This window comes from Piliocolobus tephrosceles, chromosome Y, assembly GCF_002776525.5.
Source record: "Piliocolobus tephrosceles isolate RC106 chromosome Y, ASM277652v3, whole genome shotgun sequence".
Classification (NCBI taxonomy): Eukaryota; Metazoa; Chordata; class Mammalia; order Primates; family Cercopithecidae; genus Piliocolobus; species Piliocolobus tephrosceles.
Genome location: NC_045456.1, coordinates 1354967 through 1373011, shown reverse-complemented (window position 1 = coordinate 1373011; position 18045 = coordinate 1354967). Strand labels below are relative to the sequence as shown.

General features: G+C 40.4%; 1 protein-coding gene across 2 annotated transcripts in view; it reads left to right on the top strand.

The window, feature by feature from the left end:
• The window catches only part of PHEX (phosphate regulating endopeptidase homolog X-linked), a 227905-nt gene that overhangs the window by 81502 nt on the left and 128358 nt on the right, over window positions 1–18045 (top strand). For both annotated transcript variants that reach the window (XM_026451889.2, XM_026451888.2), the window contains exon 11: window positions 2514–2642. In XM_026451889.2, the coding sequence (XP_026307674.1) occupies window positions 2514–2642 (129 nt within the window). The remainder of the gene's footprint in view (window positions 1–2513; window positions 2643–18045) is intronic.

Genomic DNA, 18045 nt, shown 5'->3' with positions numbered 1-18045 from the left:
AACATTTCTTTGTGATATATTTGTAACTATCTTTTATTTTCAGTATTCTGAATATTTAAAATGTGCATGATAGAGATATTAGATGGTAGAATTTCATTTTCAATTTGGAAATGGAATTTTGTCTTAAACTTTGCCTATACCTTCCATCTTTGCATCTATCCTCTGCTAGGTCCAAGAGGCTCTAATTTAGTTTTCTCTGAGACCTCCTCCACCTGCTCACCTGGCTCTTTATTTATTTATTTTTATTCAAGTTGGGGTCTTGCCATGTTGCCCAGGCTTGTCTTGAACTCCAGAGCTCAAATGATCCTCTCACCTCGGCCTCCCAAAGTGCTGGGATTAAAGGCATGAGCTACTGTGTCGGGCCTCACCTGGCTCTTTAATCTTGGCTTCTCTCCCACCCTTGGCTCGCCTCCCAGTTTATAGCCATGTTACTCTCATCTTTGTTTTCGAGGCTTGTATCTGACTAATTCTCCTTCCACTAGAGGCCGTAAGGATTTTGTATCTTTGAAACAGTTTTTATTTTTCTATCAATTTAAAGTGAAGTGAATGGTGAATCTTGTAAGCTATGATTTCATTCAAGAGGCATTTCTGTTATTAGAGGAACTATTAAATAGAAATTCTTAGTGGGCCATTACTCTGGAAGAGTAGTGCAATTATTTTGGATATGCTTTGACCCTATAAAGTCACTAGCATATAAAGTTACTTTAGGGCTACGTGCAGTGGCTCACGCCTGTAATTCCAGCACTTTGGGAAGCCGAAGCAGGCAAATTGTTTGAGGTCAGGAGTTTGAGACCAGCCTGGCCAAGGTGGTGAAACCTCGTCTCTACAAAAAATACAAAAATTAGCCAGGCGTAGTGGCACATGCCTGTAGTCCCAGCTACTTGGGAGGCTGAGGCAGGAGAATCGCTTGAATCCAGGAGGCGGAGGCTGCAGTGAGCTGAGATGATGGCACCACTGTACTCCAGCCTGGGCAACAGGGCAAGATTCCGTCTCAAAAAAAAAAAAAAGTCTTTTTCCAGAGAACAGCATAAAACAACTATATATATATATATATATATATATATACACATATATATATATGTCGTATTGATGGGTTAAGTTACAAAACAAGTAGATTGTGTGTGCGTGTGTGTGTGTGTTTTAACTGCTATGATTCGCATAAAAGATGATGCCCAGCTGCTTTCCACCCCTACTGTGAAGAGAATGAGAGAGGTGTAAGAAGCAGTGTGTGAACATTTAAGGTTAGGTATGAGGGGATGTTTCTTGAGGAAGTGCTAAATATAATATTGAATTGCCGAAGAAGGTTGTAGGATCTCTTTCTCTAGAGGTTTTAAAAATAGATTCATCCCTTACCTCTGAGAGAGGTTACCAGAAATCAGAGGAAGAATAGATGAAATTAAGCCTTAATCCCATTCCTCAAAACAACCTGGGTCTAACACTGTGCAAAGGACACTTCTGGCCACCGTTCTCAGGGCCTCCCTTCCTCCCTGCCTGTACCCTCAACTTCCAAGGGCAACTTACACTATATTTCTCTGCTTGTATCCCCAAGAGTAAACCTCTGACCCTTCCAGGTCCTGCTTGGGAACCTTCTTACTTGTTTGTAATGGTATAATTGGGACAGATGGGCAGAGCATTTACATCTGTATTTTGCTTGTTTATCAGTGTGTTTTTTGCTGTGACACAATGTAAAGATGCTCCCCGTGTCGTTCGTGGTGGACCGTGTTCTCCTGGTCTGCCTTGTTGAGTGCTACTCGGAGCAAGGCAACCCTCGCTGGGCAGGAACTTTGCTCACCCACTGAATCCAGACCTTGTTGGTGGAACTTTAGTTCTCAGTAGATATTAAATATTATCTGGACACTTGGACAGCATCTTCTCATGTCCCTGCTGACTGCAGAAAAATGATGATACCATTTTCCAGATTCTTTGTTAATGGGGAAAATTGGGAAGAAAGGATAAATATATTATTTTAACTGTTAAAACACTTTCTTTTCTTCCTTTTTTTTTTTTTTTTTTTTTTTTTTGAGACAGAGTTTCACTCTGTTGCCCAGGTTGGGGTGCAGTGGCCCGATCTCAGCTCACTGCAACCTCCGCTTCCTGGGTTCACACAATTCTCCCACCTTGGCCTCCCAAGTAGCTGGGATTACAGGCATGCACCACCCTGCCTCGCTAATTTTTGTATTTTTTGTAAGCACGGGGTTTCACCATGTTGGCTAGGCTGGTCTCCAACACCTGACCTCAGGTGATCTGCCCACCTGGGCTTCTTAAAGTGCTGAGATTACAGATGTGAGCCACTGCGCCCGGCCTAAAACATTTTCATTTAGTTTGAAATATAATGGGGACAAGCAGAATTTTTTTTCCTCATCTATTTTACCTTTGCCTCTACTATCTGATGCATATATATGGGTTAGGGTGTGCAATGTTTTGTAGACTGTTTTCTTCAGGTTGTTTGAATTTTTTTTCAGCCATGGATTTTATCCAAATGAAGTTTAATCTGGATCAATTATCTCCCACAGGTAATCCAGGGGACCACAACTTTGCTGCCTCAGTGGGACAAATGTGTAAACTTTATTGAAAGTGCCCTCCCTTATGTTGTTGGAAAGATGTTTGTAGATGTGTACTTCCAGGAAGATAAGAAGGAAATGGTAAGTGGTGCTCCCCAGCTAGCAAACAATAATGACAATTTAGCCAGATCTGATAAGGGTATATTCAGCAGGCTAATGTCAGCCTTCCAGGTGGTAGGGGCCTGTGAATATTGTCTTCAGATTCTTTCAACTTCTAAGTGAAATAGGAAGAAAGGTCATCAAATGAGAGTGAGGATGAGTTAGCAAGTATTGAAGGTTAGAGGAGAGAGAAGGTGTGTAGTTGTCCAGGGGACGGGGCAAGTGAATAAGCTGAGGGAATGTAGTATAGCTGCTTGAAGGCGGCATGTCCAGATGTAGGTGAGGTTCGAGGTCATGAATTCAAAGAGGGTCTCATCACTGTGGCAACGTGTTCTTCCCCATCTGTTTCAACTGCACTGGAGGAAAAGGTGTGTTTTTTTTCTTTCGGCTTTATTGAGGTACATTTGACTAATAACAATTGTATATATTCGAAGTATACGGCTGGGTGCAGTGGCTCACACCTGTAATCCCAGCACTTTGGGAGGCCAAGCCGGGCAGATCACTTGAGGTCAGGAGTTTGAGGCCTGCCTGGCCAACATGGTAAAACACCCCATCTCTACTAAAAAAAATACAAAAATTATCTGGGCGTGGTGGTGGGCACCTGTAATCCCAGCTACTTGGGAGGCTGAGGCAGGAGAATCGCTTGAACCCAGGAGGCGGAGGTTGCAGTGAGCCGAGATGGTGCCACTGCCCTTCAGCCCAGGCGACAGAGCGAGACTCTGTCTCAAAAGAAACACAAACAAACGAAGTATACAACATGATGATTTGACATATGTTGTGAAATGGTTGCCAAAATTAAATGAACACATCTGTCGTCACACTTATTTACCATTGTGTGTGTGTGTGTGTGTGTGTGTGTGTGTGGCAGGGGGAGGGGTGTGAGGACACTTAAGATTTACTGCCTTAGCAAATTCAAGTATACAATACATAATTAGTAACTATAGTCACCATGCCATATTTTAGATCCCCAGAACTTATTCATCTTAGAACTTTGTACCCTTTGATCAATATCTCCCCATTTCCCTGCCACCAGCCCCTGGCAACTACTGTTCTACTCTCTGCTTCTATATTTTAACTTTTATAAAAATTCTACATATAAGTGAGATCATATAATATTTGTCTTTCTGTGTCTGGCTTATTTCACTTAGCATAATGTCCTCTAGCTTTATCTATGTTGTTGCAAAAGGCAGGATTTTCTTCGTTTCTTCGTTTTTATGGCAGAATATTCCATTCCCAAAATGTGAATACATCACATTTTCCTTGTGTATTCATCCATTGAAGGGTGTTTAGGTTTATTCTATATCTTGGCTATTATGAATAATGCTGCAATGAACATGAAGGTGCAGATCTTTCTTCCATATACTGATTTTACTTACTTTGGATATATACCCAGTAGTGGGATGGCTGGATTGAATGGTAGTCCTATTTTTAATGTTTTGGAGATTTTCCATGCTATTTCCATAATGGCTGTACCAGTTTACATTCTTACCAACAACATGTGAGCATTCCCTTTTTTTCCAGGAATACCTTGCCAAAACTTACCTCTTAAATTTTTGATCAGAGCCACCCTAACAGGTAGTGAAGTGGTATTTCATTATGGTTTGATTTGCATTTCCCTGATGATTAGTGATGAAAACCTTTTCATAAACCTGCTGACTGTTTGTGTCTTCTCTGGAAAAATGTCTGTTCAGATCTTTTGCCTATTTTTTAATCAGGTTATTTGTTTTTTCGCTATTGAGAGGGTGTATTTTGAATTAGGAATTTGGATTTGGCCCAGTTTTTTGTCTGCATTTTATTTTTGATGAATTATATTTTACAAATGTCATGAAGTAAAAGATCCAGGCATGATTAATAACAATCCATGTAGTCAATCGGATACAAATATATGAGCAGCTTGGGTGCAGGTTGGTCAATAAACATTGAATTTAAGGGCAAAGGCATTGTAATGTCATGATTGTTCAAATGATTGGTGTCATGTGGTGATACATAATAATACCAAATGGTTGGTATTATGTGTCAGTACATAGTCATTACTGATACATAATACATGATTATGTTTTATGCACTGAAGTTTGCTTTGCAATACCATATCTAAGTACATTTGTGGCAGGCCAGGTCTCACTGACACAGGCCTCCATCACAACCGTCCCAGCACGAACTGAGTAGCTAGGTTAAACATTAAAAGCTGATTGAGCCAGTGCCCATATACCAAGACTGGAATGTAACAAAGAGCCCACCAAGAGTTTTGCCTAGGCTTTTCCTGGCCCTTGAAGCATGACAAGATAATGAATGAATTCTCAACAGGACCCTTTTAGGATTAAACAAGTTTTATTGGGGGTCTGAAGAAACTCCCCAGGCCTCCACAAACAAGTTTATTGGGGTCTAAAGGAACTCCCCAAACCTTTATGATTTAGTAGGAGACAAGATAAGGGTAATCACCCCAGCACCTAGACCCGTTTAGATTAAGTAAACTTACTGAGGCTGCAGAAGGTCTTCAAGACTCAGACCTAGTTATAGATTAAAAGAAGTTTATCACTTATGTCTTTCGACAAATGCACACTTACACGTAGACATATAGTTTAGAAGGTATATGAGCTCTAGAAAACTTCGTAATTTTGAGTTGGTCTGGTGATAATTTCCAGGCTTTCTTCCTGTAACCAGTGGCAGAAAATAAAACTCTCTTCTTCCCCAGTTCATTTGCATCTTGTTATTGGGCTGTGAGAAATAGCAGCCTGACCCTCAGTTTGGTCTGGGAACAAATTGGCCTATGTTAACTTGTTTTTACTGTCTAAGTATGAGACTTTATGTTTGAACCTGAAAGTTCTCTTGCAAACAATTCCACTGAAGAATTAATGGCTTATTTCAAAATACTCGATATTCTCATTGCATGTTTTCTTTTGCTCCTTGGTCAGAGTAAATAGTTTGAGATCTTATCAGATAATCACAGTGGTAATATTATAAGCTCTGGGAAGGCTATAAAAACAAAGGATAAAGAAAGATTTAAAAAATTATAGCAGGAGGTTTTCTGGCAGTAGAAGAATTTTAACTAATATGAAAAGTATGTGGATTAAACTTGTTTTCCTCAGTTTTGGTGTGAAAGTCCCTTTTCCTTGTGTCAGGGTGTGACATTCTAAAATAAAGTTGATTTTGGCAAGCTCTCCTCTTATTTTGATGTATTTTGATGTACATGGGGATAGTATGGTAGTTAGGCAGATACTCATCTCTTTAATGTAAAATTATTTGCCTCCCTTGTGCTGAAGCTGTTTGCCTCAGGGAATACTTAAGTTGGAAACTTACAAGAGAATTATCTGGCCTTTTATAGCCTTTTTTTTTACAGGGCTCCTATCCAAGAACCACCTGGAACCACTGATTTACTTGAAAAACATTCAGTATTATTAGCTACAGTCTAAAGAAAAAGAAAAACAGAAAGATCCCCAAAGGGGCAAATTCCAGAGACCCTAACTCAGATGGAAGGCTGCCATTGTTTATTTACCAAAAAAGTCTGTTAAGCAAATGAATACAGTCAGAAGCTTAAACTTCAGGTATGTCTCATATTTACATGTGTACACAAATCACGTGAGCATCTGCTTGTTAAAATGCAGATTCTCATTGCATTTTAACAAGGTTTGTTTTGTTTTGTTTTTAAAGTTTTTGTTTGGGATAGGACCCAAGAATTTGCCTAACAAGATTCCAGGTGCGACTGCTGCTGCTGGTCGCGGACCACACTTGGAGCAGCAAGGTCTTCTCATGATTCATTTGTTTGTAAACAGCACCAAAAAAAAAAAAAAAAAAAAAAAAAGCCCTGGTGACTCACAAGAGCAGGCCAGGCCAGTTGACGTGAATAGCAATACTTAATTTACCAAATCTGGTTGCATTAGTGCAGGTAACTGCTTTAATTTTCAGATCATTGAAAGTTTCTGTAATTCAGATTGGTTTAAATGGACTGTGAAAAACCCTGCCTTAGGACCTCCAGGCTTAGTTCCCCACCCACCATCTATGTAGTTATCTTTTGAAAACTGATACCTGGGTTTTACCAAGAGACTCCCACCCCACTTCCCCTCGGTATCTCTGTTTCTAGAACCTCTTGATGACAGAGTTGGCCCAACTGCCTGTGGTTGGCACCCTTTGTTCTAGAGAGTGAGTAGGAGATAGCAGTTCACACTGAGGTTTCGTACCTATCAGGGTTCTCCTCTTTTTCACTGGGGAAAACACATAATTCTGCATTACTGTTTGGTTAAGACTTCCCACATCCAAGTGTGCATTTGGACACATGGATACACCAACACTCTCATACTCATTCACCCACGTAACCATGGGAATTTAGCAAAAATTAATTAGAAATGAGAAGAACAGCATGTAGAAAAGGAGAGTCCTTCAACAGAAAGCCACCAAAAGAGGTCATATAGTACATTCCCTTGCCTTCCAGCTAGTGGGACAGAGCCTTAACTCATGTGGGATTGGCTGCAAATGTTGCTTTGTCTTTGCATTCCAAAATAGCACTATCCAATTGAACTAGAATATGAGCCACATTTGTGTTTTTGAGGTAGGGTCTCACTCTGTTGCCCAGGCTGGAGTGCAGTGGCATGATCTCGGCTCACTGCCACCTCCGCCTCCTGGGTTTAAGGGATGCTCCTGCCTCAGCCTCCTGAGTAGCTGGGATTACAGACACCTGTCAACATGCCTGGCTAATTTCTGTATTTTTGGTAGAGATTGGGTTTCACCATGTTGGCCAGGCTGGTCTCAAACTCCTGACCTCAAGTGAGCTGCCTGCCTAAGCCTCCCAAAGTGCTGAGATTACAGGCATGAGTCACCACACCCAGCCCACATATGTGATTTTAAATTTTCTAGTAGCCACAATAAAAAAGTGAAAGAACACAGGTGAAATTAATTTTAATAATATATTTTGTTTAATCCAGTTTATCTAAAATATTGTCATTTCAACACATAATTAATATAAAATTACTAATATGAGGCCAGGCATGGTGGCTCGCACCTGTAATCCTAGTACTTTGGGAGGTTGAGGTGGGAGGATCACTTGAGGCCAGGAGTTCGAGACCAACCTAGGCAACAGAGTGAGAGCCCGTCTCTACAAAAAAAAAAATTAAAAAAAAAAAAAATAGCCAGGCAAGATTACACATGCCTGTAGTCCCAGCTCCTCAGGAGGCTGAGGTGGGAGAATCATTTGAGCCTGGGAGGTTGAAGCTGCAGTGAGCCAAAATTATGCCACTGCACTCCAGTCCGGGTGACAGAGTGAGACCCTTTCTCAAAAAAATAAAGTAAAATTACTAATGTAATAGTTTATGGGCCTTATTTCATACTGTCTTTTAAACTCCATGTGTATTTTATACTTATAGCATATCTCATTTGGGACTAGCCACATTTCAATGTTGCTAAGTGACTACGATATTAAACATTGCGGGTCTACATAAGAAGGATCCCTTGAGCTCAGCATGGCAGGATTCAGTCCCTAGGTGAGAGGGTACTAGTAGCTGGGACTGGGAGGGTGGCGCTTTTTGGTCCCTGGCCAACTGTTTCAAGCGGGGCTCTAATATCAGAGAGGCAGGACTCACTCAAGCAACACTAGGATTCATGGTCTGGGAACAGGAATGGGAATTAGAGTCAAGGTGCTAGTTGGTGAAGATATTTCAGGTTTTCTGGAATACCAGCTTAGAAGCAGAAACAAATTCCAGACCCTACTCTGAGGCAAGCACCTCAAAGGCATAGTTCTCATTGGCTCAGGGACTGCATGAACTGTAGTCTGCAAATTAAGATGTTCAGTGCCTTGGAGGTACAAAGGAATCCATCAAGCCGAAGCCAGGGGTTCCAAGCTCAAATACCCTCATGGTCAGTGAGTAACATTAAATAACATTCACGAATAACACTGACTGGGTATCGGCAAAAACCAGGGCAAGTACAATAATAAATGGTAATTGCCATTGACCTTGGTGTCTGGGACGCAATGCTAGTGAAGCTCGCTTGTGGGGGTGGTGAATGTGCTATCCAAGATTCAGCCACGACTTGTCTCCAGTCAACTATTTTCATGCAGAAATGCAGGGCTTTGGGGGCTAGACAGGTTTCTGGTTTTCTGAGAGAAGTTAAATATCTGGATTTTTATGTGAAATCTCTCATATTTTAAATCTTGGTCAGTATTCTGGAGGTCAAATTAAATATGTCCTGTGGATACCATTTCCATTGACTTTTTTTTCCCCCACTGAGATGGAGTCTCGCTCTGTCACCCAGTCTGGAGTGCAGTGGTGCAATCTCAGCTCACTGCAACCTCTGCCTCCGGGTTCAAGCAATTCTTCTGCCTCAGCCTCCCAAGTAGCTGGGATTACAGGCACGTGTCACCACACCCAGCTAATTTTTTGTAGTTTTAGTAGAGATGGGGTTTCACCATGTTGGCCAGGCTAGTCTCAAACTCCTGACCTCGTGATCCATCTGCCTGGGCCTCCCAAAGTGTTGGGATTACAGGTGTGAGCCACTGTGCCTGGCCTCCATTGACTTTTATATTAACATTTTCTCCCTCCTTACCTCCCTTTCTTCCCCCATTCTCCAGAACTAAAAATCATAACCTCGTCCATTAGAGGACTTCTTTAATTTTTTATCTTATTTAGATGAAGATTATTTATAATTTTAAAACATATTCCATTAGCTAAGCATTTAATATTACTTTTGTGGAAAGTTACATGAAAGTGGGACTCCTTCAGAGAACTGATGATGTATCATCACCGTAACTAGAGATGATGCTCTCGTTCCACTGCGACAAGCCCTGATCCATATGCTCGTGACCTAAATGGCAGGAGAGAGGATTAATTGTGTTCAGGAAGGGAAGTTATCAATTGCTAATTTTCTCTTTTATTTATTTTTATTTTTTAATACTCTTGTCTTTTCCTTTTTCTTTCTTTTCTTTCTTTCTTTTTTTTTTTGAGACAGAGTTTTGCTCCATCAACCAGGCTGAAGTGCAGTGGTATGATCTTGGTTCATTGCAACCTCTGCCTCCTGAGTTCAAGCCATTCTTGTGCCTCAGCCTCCTGAGTAGCTGGGATTACAGGTGTGCACCACCACGCCCAGCTAATTTTTGTATTTTTTTTTTTTTTTTTTTTTTGGTAGAGATGGGGTTTCCTCATGTTGGCCAAGCTGGTCTTGAACTCCTGACTTTAAGTGATCTGCCTCCCTCAGCCTCCCAAAGTGCTGGGATTACAGACATGAGCCACCGTGCCTGGCCTTGTTTGATGATGATGATGATGATGATGATGATGATGATGATGATGATGATTCATATCTGTAATGTAGAAGTAAGTGCCCCAGATAGATACGCATGTCCATGTAGGGCAGGTGAAGATTCTAACGAAGGCCAGGGAATGAAGGGATTGTCACCATGGGCCTAGTTGTGACTGTGATGGTCAGGATATATTGGTTTTAAAATGTGGTGATGATAATAACAGTAGCAGTTAACTTTCACTGAGGTTTAATTAGGTGTCTGGTATTCTTCTAAGTGTTTTCAGCGTGCAAACTCACTTATCCTCGCAATGACCCTGTTACTGTTATTAGTGTCCTAATTTTCCAGATGAGGAAACAGGCTCAGAGAGTTGAAGTAAATTCTCTGGAGTCATACAGCTTGAAAATGGCTTTGGTGGGGTTCAAGCACAGACAATCTACATGGAAACCAACGTTCCATTTCCTTGCTTCTCTCTGAAGACACTTGAATCTTTGCCAGTTTTATGAATATGAGGAGACCAGAACCACCTTAATGGCTTATCTTATAATTACCCTTGTTAGCAAATTACTTATTCTAATATTAAGATCTTAAAAAGGCACACATTTCATATTTTTTTAACATTTCACAGGTAGGAAACAGTTAGAATAGGTTTGGCTTCTAGTATTTCAATATTTTAAATATAAATATAGTGGAAACCTAATTCAAATCCAACCAGTTGACATCATGTTTTTGCATTCATATAATTCTCAGGAGAAAGACGGAAATGATAAGAAGCAAGCTACTATTGATTTAATCTAAGAACAACTTTGCAGCTATATCTTTGGCTCAGTCTGCACACTGAGCTCAATTTCTCATATTTTGTACATACATCATTCTAAGGAGTGGTCCCTGATATTTGCAGTGGTAACCCAAAGGCTCTGTAAGATTTATTATCAAAGTTTAAAAAAATGTTTACCATTCTCTACTAAGGCAGAAATGTGAATACATACATCAAAGAAAAATTTTTCTATTGTGTTGATGGGAAAAAAGGCCTTGTTGCTTTAACTCTAGTTTCTAGAAAATTCAGTAAAGTTGAAGTTCCCATGTGAACATTTTGGCTGGGCTAAGTTCTTCTGTATAAACCATGTGTTGGTTTGTTTCATTGTAGACACTGTGTCCCCGGACTACTTACCTTTATTCATTTATCTCATCTCCGCCAGTAGGTATTTTTTGCTGCTCCCTCAAATTTTCTGCATTTTTGTTATAGAGTAAACCCAGTTGAAGAAAATAATTATTTTGACACTTGTTAAAATAGTAATGAAGACTATTCAGGACTATTGCAAGAGGTGTCAAGTCTATTGCAACAGGGGAGAAAGGTTAGGCTCAACTCTAAATACAGCAAAGACAGCTGGAGATTTATAGCCAGTGAGGAGAATGAGGGGGTCAGTGGATGGAAAATTATGAAGAGGAGACATCAGGAGAAGGGAAATTCTTGCTAAACCAACTTAACAGGATTCTTGTGGAAGGCAGGCCAAGGTGATCAGGATGGGGATGCTTTCTAAAGTGACTTGGCAGGTTCTTGCTACAACTGGACTAGGCAGGCTTGACAAGGATAGGATGGGGGTGGGAGGCTGAGAGGAGGGTAAGGGCAAGGCATACTTGAGAAGAGGGCTCAGAGGAGCCTGACTAAACTTTAGTCAAGGAGAGAGTCTTTGTCAGCTCTCAGATCAAAGCTAATGTCACTGATCTCCTATCATATGTTAAAATATTCTATATGCAGAAGGTTAATCTAGTTAAAGCAGAGCAAATCTATTACACTTCAGATTTAGACTTTATTAAGTGAAGAACTAAAACTTAACTCCCGATGTAAAACAATTCACTGATTTCTCCTGCACTCTAGCCGGCTATTCTATTTCTCTTTAAAGACATTGTTCATGTTCCCAAGTAATGCCATGGATGACCTACAATATCTTCCATTTTTTCTGAGCTGCTCTCTGCCTGAGCAATTGCAGTAGTAATTCTTATCCTAAGGAAAGAATTCTCCTCCCACCGCATACTGCTACATCTGGTGTCGAAGACTTAAATACCCACGTGGGTCCAATTGCAGTGGCAGAGTTTGAACTTGCAACCTCAGTACACTAGAAGTTCACCTCATTAGTGAACTAAGATAATTGAATTGATGTACTGCCATTAATATTCTTTAAATTCTCCAATTCCCTCGCTCACTGTTTCTCTCAGTGGTTGAGTAAATGAGATGTAACTATAATGTTGATGGCAGAAGTCACAGGAAAGTCAGTGTCATGCATTATAGCATTGCCCTTATACTGAAGGGTTTTCGTTCCTTGCAAATTCAGCTGCTCACAAGGGTTGTTCTCAGTAAGGCCATTGTACAGATAAAGACAATGGTCCCTTCATCACAAACTGTGAAAGAAAGGATATTCTCTTTGGCTACCAAATACCCCTGTTTCTGTTTGTCTAGTAAGTGGTTTTGGTTATTATTATCAAGATCACTTTCCAGAGAAACGTTGCTGAAGACCTGTCCAAATTAAGGCAAACCATGATGATTTGGTTTTTCTTAAGGGCTTTTTAATATATTTATAAAATATTGACCTAATGAAGAAATTATGTCTGGTTTTCTGCAAAGTTGCATTGATGGCTCATAGCCCAGCTCTGCTCTTACCAACATGGGTAAATCAGTTAACTTCTTTGAGCTTGTTTTCCTGTTTATAAATGATGAAAGAGTTTCTGTTGCTATGGTAGTGCTGTGTAACAATCAATCACAAAGCCTCACTGGCATCTGACAATAAGCAGTTACTGCTGATGCATCTGGAGTCAGTGGTGGCCCCTATGCAGCTCTGCTGATTTTGGCCAGGCTGGCTTGAATTTCTGGGGGTTGGCTGATCAAGGTTGGCTTTGGCAGAGGTGATTGGAATGACTCGGCTCTGCTTCATGTGTCTTACTTCCTTCAGCCGGCTAGCCTATGCATGTTCTCATGGTGATGGCAGAAGTTCAAGTGAGCAAGTAGAAACATGTGAGGTCTCCTGAGACCTAGGCTCAGAACAGGCATGATGTAATATCCACATTTTGTTGGCCAAAGCAAGTCATAAGGCTGGCCCAGATTTACAGACTAGGGAAACAGGGTCTGCATTTTTTTTTTTGGAGACAAGGTCTGGCTCTGTCACCCAGGCTGCAGTGCAGTGGTGCGATCTCTGCTCACTGCAGGCTCCGCCTCCCAGGCTCAAGCCATCTTCCCACTTTAGCCTCCCGAGTAGCTGGGACTACAGGTGTGCGCCATGATGCCCGGCTAATTTTTGTCTTTTTTGTAGAGACGGGGTTTTGCTGTGTTGTCCAGGCTGGTCTTGGACTCGTGAGCTTAAGCGATCTGCCTGCCTTGGCTTTCCAAAGTGTTGGGATTACAGGTATGAGCCACCTGTAACTGCATTTTTAATGAGAGGATCCGCAAAGTCACACAGTAAAGGGTGTGGATAAATGAAGGGTATGGCATTAAAGCTCTCAGTGCTGTGTATCACAAATAGGGATAAAAGTAGTACGTCCCTGTTTCATTTGTGGTGAGAATTAAATGAGGTCATCTATGTAGAAGGCCTCGCAAAATACCTGGTATACAACAAGTGCTCAGTGAATGTCAGCTACTCTTATTGCTAATATTGCCGTGCCTAATGTTAATAATTAAGATAGAATTTATAACATCAACTTCCTGGCATGGACTGTGGCAACTTCTGCATTTAGATTGCCTCTTTTAAATTTATCGTAGAGTGAGGGAGGTGCCTGGGGGGTTTTGCTGTTGCCACTCCTCCATACATGCCTAGTGTAGCAGCTTTCAATGGAATAAAGATCCTTTTCATGCTAGTGCCCTGGCCACATTCCAGAACCCACCCTATCATTTAATGCCAAGTCTGGCTCACACAAGAAAGAGTCTCATGAAATTACTCGAGGAGCCAAATATAATTTCTTTTTTCTTTTTCTTTTTTTTTTTTTTTTGAGACCAAATCTCACCGTGTTGCCCAGGCTGGAGTGCAGTGGTGCGATCTTGGCTCACTGCAACCTCCACCTTACAGGTTCACGCCATTCTCCTGCCTCAGCCTCCCAAGTAGCTGGGACCACAGGTGCATGCCACCACGCCTGGCTAATTTTTTGTATTTTTAGTAGAGATGGGGTTTCCCTGTGTTAGCCAGGATGGTCTCGATCTCCTGACCTCGTGATCTGCCCTCCTTGGCCTCCCAAAGTGCTGGGATTACAGGCATGAGCCACCGTGCCCAGCCATGTAATTTCTAGAATAGGTCCAGATTTCACAACCCTCTGCAGGCTAAATCTTGTTGCAACAAATAACAGGTCCCAGTCGTGACAGCTCATTTATGCAATCTTTGGTCAAGTAACATCCAGCAAAACAAGTAATTTAGATAGCTCATTGGGAATTATTTTGAAATAAGTGTGAACATTTACTCTTGTCCTTGTCCTTGAGTATGCTGCTATGACAATGACACATTGGCTCACCTTTCTTGTTTGTTTTCTCCATTTCTGGCTAGCATTGGGCAGTGTTGCCTTTGCCACACATTATCAGCCACAGTCTTGTCAAGCAGATCTGGTCAGACCTATGGAATGTGAAGACCCTGTATTAGAAATTCACTTACCTAAAGAAAACATATATGCCTTTCAACAGATCTGAATGTTGGAAGTGACCAGACACAGTTACTTGCTGGGGAGAATTTACCCACAGCCAAAGGCTAGACTATTTGAGACCGATTGACTTGTAAAGATTATTCTGGTTTCTGATTCATCCTCTCTTAAAGTTGGAAAGTGGAAAACAGGAAAAGATGAGTTATAAAATGAGAACACAGCCTATATGTTCATATCCAGCAAATATAAATATAAATATCTACCTGAGTCTTATGAATATATGCCTTTAGATAAAAGGACATGAGAAACTCTTCCTGTACCACCAGAATAACCCACTTTATAGCATGACTTGGGCCCAAATAATTTGATTTTTTCTTCTTTTGCCCAAATGTTTAATAGGTATGTAACATTGCTAATCCTGACAAACTGATATGATTTATTCACTCACTTGGCTGCCAGAAACCTCAGCATTTTCTAACTATCCTTAGTTTTTCTGGTTGAACCACATGTCCCACTTCAATATAGGTCACTTTTTACTTATTTTGTTGCCATTATTTTTTATCAGGAGCCAATCCAAGGTCATTTTTATAAATAGTTACAGTATAAGTAATGAATTGATGAATATTTACTATTTATTGGTACATTGATTTATTTAATGTCTGTGTTTCTAGTAAAGTGACAATTGCCAGAAAGAAAAGTTTTTAAGAGTCCCCCTGAGATTAAAGCCTATTTCTTCAGGGTTATCCACATAAATTATTAACAATGATTTCCATTTTTCACATTCCACTAATCAAGTGGTTACAACTCAAGAAAACCTGCCCTGTTCTAGAGCAATGGGAAGACTGGAAACATTTTAATCTCATGGTTTTTTCCAGATATTATAACTTCTAACTATATTAAAGAGGAAAGGCTACTCAACATTATGCCTTTTCGTTAAGAATTTTATTAACATTAAATTAGTTTAAGGTTAATGCACATAATCAACCTTACTGATTTTTTTTTTCTTTTTCCTTTCTTTCCTTTTTCAGAACTCTTAGCCTATAATTATTCCTCCTAGATATGTACTGTATTTTTAAACCATTCCTAGCTGTACTATGTTGACATCACCTATCTTAGAATGGACTAGGCTAGCTTACTGAGTCATTTGATTTCCACTAACGTTTGTGTTTGGTAGTAGGCTACAGTCATTCCGGAGACATTTGCTGTGAACCTTGTCCCCTAATGTAAAGATGGATTTGCTACTCACTGATAAGTTCTATTCATGGATTCAGGCTTTGAATTATTAAATCAGAGTAGGTCTCTCTTTTCAAAAATGACTTCACCTAAAAAGGGTACCATGCATTTATTTTTCCTTTTTCAGCTTTCATGTTGTTAAATCTCATGATCATATCTGTACAACACCATATTTTCTATGAGTGAGTTTGTTGATATTTTCTCTTTATACTATTGGAATAACTGTTATCTGTTAGCATATATGTAAGATATTTGATTCAGTTTCAACTCTGCTAGGTACCAATTGAAGGTTTCAAAAAGCATAAATTGATCAACTTGTATTTACTGAGCATCTGCTATATTTTAATATTAGGTGTGAATGTGAGATATGGACTCATATCGTGAAAAATCACATCACATGAGATATGAAATCATAAAAAAAAATTTTAAATTAGCAGAATACTTTTTTGCTTGCTTACATATTCATGATCTCATTTGATCTAAATCATGGTTCCTGTTCTCAAAGCTTATGGGTCTTGTTAGGGAGACCAAATAAATATAAATGAAAAGACAACAATTAAACACACATGTATGTATTATTCTGATTTTAAGCCTCCCAGGAACTCAGAGAGGGAATTGAAAGTGTGGGTTTAAGTGTCTGGGATTCATAGGTATGAGGTGGGATTTGAGTTGCCTTGTGGGATTTCTTTATTGTCAGGGACAAAGCTTTGAAGAAAACTACAACTGATAATGGGGCAAACTGACCCCTCCTTAAAGCAATGTTGGCATATGTCCCTTCAAATGTATTAATAGAACCATCATGACTCATTTATACAAAGTACAGAATTCTTACATCCATGTGATGGGAGGAAGGGTAAGGAGAGGGCAAGAGAGGAGCCCTCTCTTTAAAGTAAAGAGAGGGCTTTACTTTAACCACCTCATTAAAGCAAAGCCCTGGATGGAAGGGTAACAAGTGCCTATGCATATGTGACTTACCAATGTCTGATGTCTGATGTAGAACACTATGGGCAAAATCCTGGGGTGCAAAGAATGAAAAAGAAAGAACCTGTTTTTAGATAATACTGGTTGAGGAAAAGAACTAAGAACTGCCCATAGATCAACCAAATGAACCATATTTTTATAGTGTGGTTCCATAAACTCTGAAATAAATGTGGTTTTTTTGTTTGTTTGTTTGTTTGTTTTGTTTTGTTTTGTTTTGTTTTGTTCTGAGACAAAGTCTTGCTCTGTCACCCAGGCTGGAGTTACAGTGGCCGGATCTCGGCTCACTGCAAGCTCCGCCTGCCGGGTTTACACCATTCTCCTGCCTCAGCCTCCGGAGTAGCTGGGACTACAGGCGCCCGCCACCTCGCCCGGCTAGTTTTTTGTATTTTTTAGTAGAGACGGGGTTTCAGCGTGTTAGCCAGGATGGTCTCGATCTCCTGACCTCGTGATCCACCCGTCTCGGCCTCCCAAAGTGCTGGGATTACAGGCTTGAGCCACCGCGCCTGGCCTGTTTTTTTTTTTTTTTTTTAAGACAGAGTCTTGCTCTGTCACCCAGGCTTGAGTGCAGTGGGGTGATGTCGGCTCACTGCAACCTCCACCTCCCGGGTTCAAGCGATTATTGTGCCTCAGCCTCTGGAGTAGCTGGGATTATAGTTGCCCGCCACCACGCCTGGCTAATTTTTGTATTTTTAGTAGAGACGGGATTTCCCCATGTTGGCCAGGCTGGTCTTGAACTCCTGTCCTCAGGTGATTCGCCCACCTTGGCCTCCCAAAGTGCTGGGTATTACAGGTGGGAGCCATCATACCCTGCCCCTGAAATAAATAGATATTTAACAAAATGTTGCTTTGCCTAGAGGGCTCTTAGCCTGAATATGGCAGATTTTACCATAATAACACTTGAGTTAATTTTTATATGTTATATTTTGACCTTTGACTGGCTCTAAATATTTCCTATGGGTAACTTCACCTTAAGACTTCCAGTTTAAGGGACTTCTATTAATGTTATATGCTGCCTGGTTGAGGTGTGAGGTCAAAGTTTAGTGAAGAAATACTATTTCTCTCTTTTCTTCTTACTTTAAAATTACAGCAGGTTTTTGACTTGACTGAAGGCAATGTTATTATGTGATGCTGTAGAGTAGTCTAAAGATAAAAATCAGAAGTGTTCACTGATTTATCTTCCTAGTTCCAGCATGCTAAAATAATTATTTCTCTTATTTGCATTGACATGTCAACCAATGAAATTAATCACCTTCAAAGATTTTCCTTGTTCTTGAAGTCTGCTGGGGTAGTTCAACACCATTTTACAGAAAATGTTATACAATAAATCGGTAAAGTCTG